Raw genomic sequence first — 6,731 nt, forward strand, 5'->3', positions numbered from 1 at the left:
TAATGGAAAGAGACCAAGCTGGCTTCCATTGCTGGCCCACGTGCGCAAGCAAGAGTGGGTGAAGGCTGGGCTGCAAGTGCTGTAGAGAAATATTTATGAGCTTATTCAAGACTGTTTACACAGCATTTAAGTTAATGTTTTATTAAGAGAAGGTTTTACAAGACAGCTGTTCTCATGAGCCAGACTGCCATGAGCCCTTTCTTTTAACATTCACCTTTTTCACCAGTGGTAACGAGAGAAAAACAACTTTCCACGTCCTGATTTATCAGATAGCTACGACCTGCCCTGTGTAGCAATTTACTAGCCGGGTGCCTCTGCCACGACAAACAGGATGGTGCGTTTAGTGCCAAAGGGATGCAGTAATATTGCAAACTGCCAGGGCAACACCACCTTTCCTCTGCAGGAGGAATAAAGTTTATGTGACATTGCAAAGTCATTTGAGTTGACACTGAAGAGGAGAGCCGCAGCAAATCCAGCCAGGAACTGGAGGGGATACACGCTGCCCAATAACCCAGGCAGAAAAAAACCCATATGCTGGGACAGGTTACTTGTGCAAGCTTGGTGCTGGGCTGCACTTGGCTGCCTGCTCTCTGACCACCATGACCTGTTTTATTTTAAATATTTGCTTGCAGTTTTAGGTGCGTGCTTGGCCTGACTGACATGGTAGTGCGGTACCATCCTCTTTATTCACTAAAATCCAGTGCTAACATGACCAATTTCCCTCTTTAATGTTGTTCTCGATACACTCCTGGCTCCTGCTGAGCAGAAAGCGGAGGCCTGGGAACACAGAGTGGGATCTCCCCCTCAACAGCTCCGTGCTGCTCTGACAGCTTCAGTCTTTGGGGAGAGGAATCCCCACCGCTGTGTGTTTACTTAGATTCCTGGCCTCTTCCACTTGCAGCGGTGTGCAGTAATCCTCCAGGAAGACAGTTGCCAGATTGCTTAGCCTTCTGCTGGCTGAGAGCGAGAAGCGAAGCATGCACTCCACCACCGGCAGAGCCGTGGTCTGCTGGCACGACTGTGGTGTTGTCAGGTACATCAGTGTCGTGACTGCCGACATGACCGTCTCCTCGTTGGAGCTGGAGAGGCAGTTGATTACGGGCTCTACCCCATTTGCCTCCAAGATGTAGTCTTTGTTAGTTTTATCCAGGCACAGGTTACAAAGACCTCCTGAAACAGCAAAAGAAAATTTCCAACAGATGCAAGACAAACTCTTCTCTCTGCACCCTGATCTTTCTCATACTAAGACTCAAATTCACTGCTGATCCCTTTTTTCTAATACAGATAATAAGCATGCAGATTTTCTGAGATTTGGATGGAAAATTCTTAACAGCTTACTAGGCAATGTTTTCTTGATTCTTTCCAGAGATTTTCCACCAGAACATTCCTCCTCTTGTATGTCATTAGAGGGCACTGTACTGCTGGACATAATGTCTTTCACAGAACAATGAATTCCAGTATCATGTAACCCTAACGGAGGCTACAAGCCAGCAGTTTATTGCAGGTGTTTTAGAAAACCAGAGAACAGACATAACTGCTAGCCAAGACGCACAGAATGTTTGCACTTGAAGCTTTTAAGATGCGGCCATACCCTGCTGTAGCTCAGCCACGAACCTCAAAAATCGAATACATTTATTACCTTCTCATGGAGTCACTCACAGTTAGGTTCTGACCCCTTAGCTTATATTCAGACCATGATAAATGATTATAAGGCAGTTCCTCAGAGGACTTACTAAAAAATTTCAAGTAAGTACTCCAAAAGACTAGCTGTTGATAGCAGAATGATAACACTGAACCTGTACATTCTACAGGGCAACAATTTATGTATTAATCACTGCTTCTCTATAGGAGGGGTTTTGGGAAAGTCACTCACTTAGTGTTTACTTACAGTCTTTAAAAAAAAAAAAAGTCCTTTCCAAAGAGCATCTTTTTTAAGCACAGCAGCTATATTAGGACGAAGGGGACATACCTGCCTCCTACCTCTCACCCCACTCCACTCATCCTCCACTAAACGAAGCCCGATCAGCACAGCCTGGCTCCGTTCTTGCAGCACAACCTACCTGCCTGTCAGGGAGGAGATTAACCCCCAAACCGAAGCGTTGGGCCTGGCGTCCCCTGGCCCGTCACCCCCTGACGAGGGCGTTCAGGCGCAGTCCTTACCAATCGCAAACTCCACGAGGGTCTCGTTGTCTTCGGTGAGCACATCAAGGAACAGATCCAGGACTTGAAGCTGCCGGAGGTACTCGTAGTTTTGGGGATCGTAGGCGAAGTTGGCCAGGTTCGCCAGCACCTGCTCCTTGGCCTCTGCAAGAGGGAAGCGTCAGGTGCGCGAGGAAACACGCTCAAGGCGAAGGGTGTTAGCGAGCAGCAGTGCCCGGGGGTTACCTGGGCTGTCTGTCACCTGGAACTCGGTGACGAGGGCCTGCAGGTACTCCAGCCGCCCCAGCTCCATCCCGGGCGCAGCGACGGTGCGATGCCCCAGGCTCAGCCACTAAACGCCCGGTGCCTCTGAGAGACACCCTGCCCTCGGCTCTCCCCTTCCCCGCAACTGCCCCACGGCCGCGTCCCGCGGGGGGGAGAGGAAAGGGGAGAGGAGCCGGCGCCCTCAGGGCAGCAGCGGCGGCCCGGCGGCAAGGAAGGGCCCGGCGGCCGCCATCTTGTGGGCGTGGCGTGGCGGAGCCTTGGTCTCCTCAGGCGGGAGGTGGCGGCTCCTCCTTCTCTCTCCTTGTTTCTTTCTTTCTCCTGCTTTCTTTCTCCTTTTTTCTTTCTCCTTCTTTCTCTTCTCCTCGGCCGGCGGCTCCCGGGGTCGGCCGCTGTGAGGCGATTGCCGAGTGAAAGGCGGTTCCGCGGGTGGGTGAGGGGAGGCAGGCGCCTTGCGGGCGTGTTTCCTTCCCCCTGGACCGTATAACCTGTTACCAATCACCGCAAATAAATGAGCGTGCATTGTGGTGTTCCACTCGGTATTTCGGTATCCAATATCAAGTGTTTGATACTTAAATGCTTTGCTCTGGAAAGGAGCTAGCCTTTCCTCACCCACTAGTTATTTTACTTTAAAAAGTCTCACACGTAGGTATGTTTTCCTGCTCAGTTTCAATACCGCCATCCTTCCAGGCTTTCCAGAGTTGGTTGCGGTGCTGATCAGCGCCCACAAACCTCGGCGAAGGGATGAACCAGCTCTAGACCGAGCTGCTCGCTCCGTCCCGGCATCTCCGGCTGGCGAGTGTTCGCCGCAGTCAAACGTGGGACATGCAGGTGGTAAAGCAATGGCTGGGGCGGTAGGGAGGGCGCGGGCAGGGAGAGGTGCTGGAGGGGATAAAGGTTTTAATTCAGTTTTAATAGGGGATTGCAACTCATGGGCTAAAGAACGGCAACGGAAAGACGCAAAAGGATTAGGAGCTGAGGGAAAAGGTAAAAAAAGGGCACAATATATGCACGGTAAGATAAATTAACTGGGGGGAAAAAAATGACGTGAAGCCAAGGAGTGAATTAAAACAGCAGCAGGTAAGTTGACCCTCGTTGTACAATGTCCCAGACTAAGCACAGAGCAGAGCAATTACATGATTCTGAACTAGCACAGTTCCAATGAAACCACTGCGACGGTACGCGCTGCAAGTGGATTCAGTTGTGGTTCATGTCGTGTAAACACAAGGTAAAGGTACATGAACATTATAAACTGGGGGGGGGGGGATGACCCTGCAGGAATTTGTGTTGCTTTTATTGAAGCAGTTAAATGCATGGAGGTTCTTCCACAGATAAGGTAGGAAACAGGCGGTGAGCAAGTGTTGTCCTGTGTGTTATCTCAAATGTAGTTGATTTCCATATAAAGCAAATTGTACAAGAACTGATCCACCAAGTACGTGGCATCAGTGACAAGCATGTCGGGCTGATAATCTCTCCTACCACGCAGCTGGGTATAGTAAAATATCTGCCCATGACCACATTAAATAGAAGGATGAGCAAAGAGGCTACAATGAATGCAATCATGCTAAATCTTTTAACGTTGCAGTGGTGGTGGAAGACAGAAAATGTGCAAGTGAAGGTATTTATTTCTACCTGGTATTAAAAGTTTAAGCCAGGCCTGTGCTAGCAACTTCAACTCCTATCATAATTATTGGCTGAAATTGGTACTTATATGTGTGTATATATATGAAAATGATCAGCAAAGGTGCTACAGACTCCTTCTGTAGTAGAATGTTTTGCTAGTGTATTAACAAATCTCTTTTAATGTATGCCTTTGTAAGTGGTAAGTGTTGACATACTTTAAAGCTCTGTCTGCCATTACGCAGAAAGTGAATGACTAATGTGAGAAAGCAGGAGAAGAGAAAGCAAAGGCAGAGGAGCTAGTCAATACAGAGAGAAGTGATTAAGGATACCGGAGGGGTTAAAAACAGTATTTAGAGAAGAAAAATGCAGTGACTTCTGTTTGTAAGCACCAGATCTGTGGTCAGTCAGTATAGTTTTGCATGCACAGAAGCAGTAGGAACTTTGTCCCCTGGAGTGGTTTCACAGAGAGCAGTGTCAGAAAGGGCTGGTGTCTGTGCTGGCTCAGTTTCAGGTGATGCCTCTTCAGGTCACGCTATTCAGTGCGTGGCAAGAAGTAACCAGGAGGAGAGGAACACCTGTACTTGTCTTGCTGGGATCTGCGAGCTGCGCTCCTTCTGGCCTTTGTCTTGTGTTGAGTTTAATCAAAGCTCACGTCAAAGAGATGTGAGAAATATTTTACTGTTTTGGAGCTATTAGCACATTATACACGTAACAGCACAACTATTGCGGTGTTGGAGGTGCTGCCTGGAGGAGAGCTTGATAACATCCCCTGGTTTTGTGGTCCTCAGGTTTTCTGCAGTTGCAGACCGTGCTCGTACTGCTTACAGGACCTGCTTTGTACCAGCTCTGTGCTTGTTGTCCTTGTGCTGACTTACTGCAGGGAGTTTGTCCTGATCATCCAGAAAGACCACTTGGCAGTAGGCAGAGCTGCCTGGGGTATGTAACGCTCTTACTCAGGCTGTTTACTCACCCAGTATTGGTTATATTGTTTAATCGTCTGGATGCTCCAAGCACTTGCTGTTTGCTGGCGTAGTTAGCACAGAACGGGCTAGTATAGCTGGGTTTTCACAGCTCCAGGGGCTAGTCGAGTGACTTTGATAGCACACCAAAGTTAGTATTCAGTGAATTTTCATTTCTCGTAGTTGTGTTTCTTTTCTTGCAGTTACTAACCAGGTCTGCAAACAGCGTGGCAAGCTCTTCCTTTAAGTGATTTTTGCATTTCTGAGGTGTTTTAGAGCGTGTAAGTTTACCGTTACCTGTCTTTGGGTTTTTATTAAACTTTTCCGAGAAGGTCATTGGCAGAATATCGAAGGCTTTTGAGGATAACGATATTGCAATATTTCAGCGTGAACTTCCTGGTGAATGTTTCATTGTAGTAAGGAAAGGTGCTTATTGCAAAAACGCTTAGCTTGCAAGGTTAATGATACTTTAAATGATAAAGGGAGCAGGAAGCGGTAAGAGAGGACCAGGTGAGTGAGGGACATTCATTTCTGGTCAACTTTTCTTGCTCTGCTCGTTCTCAAAGGTTTGTAACCTGGCAGAGGTATTAGTGTTTGTCCATAATTAAAGCCACAGTTATTTTACTGTCTGTAGGTATTAAAAATGTTTCAGGGGGTGGTGGTAATTAAGATGTGGTTGCCTTGCATAATGGGACAACCTTAATCCTAACAAAAAGAGCTTTTATTGCTTTGTTTTTCTTCTGGGCCTCAAGATTCTTAAGGACTGAGTGTTACTGTTCCTGTAGGATAGCCCTCGGGGAATATTTATTATACTGCATCACGCTCAGTATGCACGGTTGCTTCAATTATGCTTCACAAAGCTCCTGCTCAGGGCACCTCGGAGTTCATGTTGAAAAGAGAGGTTGGAGCGGAGAGACCGGAAAGGAGAGGGGTATTTTTCTCTATTATGGGAGCTCAGACATCTTATTTACCTGTGGAAACATGGCCTAAAATGTTACCTCTTCTCTCTCCAAGATTTGTTTCCAACCTGGGGGTTGTAGATTACTTCCAAAGGGTCTGTGGAAAGTAACCAGTGGAGACGACCCTGTTTTCAGGCAGCTTAAATTCTGTAAGGCTGCTAGAAAGTTTTTAGTCAACAAGTTGAGAAAAGTTAAAATAATGGATTGGTGAATTAATTGCTTTTTCTTCCCAGAAACGTCCTTCTGCCTCTGCAAATAAATCCCAGTGACCCTGGTGTTGAGTCTGGGACTACCAAAAAGCAGTTCTATAAAGCGCTCCCCTAACTTTCCCTCCTAAATTACCTTGCACTGCTGTGCTCAGGTAGGAAATAGTCAAAACATTTCCTTGCCATGGTGTAGGAGAGGCTGATCTCCGTGTGTCAGCCTCCGTTGGTGAGCACCCTTTTTTCCTCACCCCATGTCTTGCAAGCATGTATTAGACAATACATTTTCTTGCTTGTGAGCCAGCCAGAGCTAAATTGTGGCAGATAGAGCAGCTGGCTCCACACAGGAGATGCATTCCATTGCTCCTTCAACTAATCTTTGTTTTTCTGTGATAAATTTTGATGGGTTGTAGCTTACACCACATCTTGCATGTTTTGCTCAGGACATTTGCAGCTGTGGGAGGATTTGGGACAACACGACTCCGTATTTCTGGAAGAAAACAGAAAGGGAATGTAGAAATGTGAACAGAACTTAAATTTTAAGAATTACACACAGAAAAAAAAAA

At 47.0% G+C, this 6,731-nt stretch overlaps 1 protein-coding gene across 1 annotated transcript; it reads right to left on the minus strand.

Moving 5' to 3' along the window:
* Positions 1–125: 125 nt before the first annotated feature.
* Positions 126–2,876, minus strand: ARMC7 (armadillo repeat containing 7). Its single transcript, XM_075111309.1, has 3 exons — positions 2,386–2,876; positions 2,161–2,304; positions 126–1,170 (listed from the first exon to the last, which is right to left on the minus strand). The coding sequence occupies exons 1-3, from the start codon at positions 2,450–2,452 to the stop codon at positions 833–835; spliced, it is 549 nt and encodes a 182-aa protein (XP_074967410.1). The 5' UTR covers positions 2,453–2,876; the 3' UTR covers positions 126–832.
* Between the last annotated feature and the right edge of the window lie 3,855 nt (positions 2,877–6,731).

The sequence above is a fragment of the Phalacrocorax aristotelis genome, chromosome 16 (assembly GCF_949628215.1).
Source record: "Phalacrocorax aristotelis chromosome 16, bGulAri2.1, whole genome shotgun sequence".
NCBI classification, from domain to species: Eukaryota; Metazoa; Chordata; class Aves; order Suliformes; family Phalacrocoracidae; genus Phalacrocorax; species Phalacrocorax aristotelis.

Coding starts and splice junctions, on each gene's coding strand:
- ARMC7 (XM_075111309.1), bottom strand. CDS start 2,452: ATGGAGCTGGGGCGGCTGGAGTACCTGCAGGCCCTCGTCACCGAGTTC. Junction 2,305..2,385: donor CCAGGTGACAGACAGCCCAG/GTAACCCCCGGG, acceptor TCCCTCTTGCAG/AGGCCAAGGAGCAGGTGCTG. Junction 1,171..2,160: donor CCTCGTGGAGTTTGCGATTG/GTAAGGACTGCG, acceptor TTGCTGTTTCAG/GAGGTCTTTGTAACCTGTGC.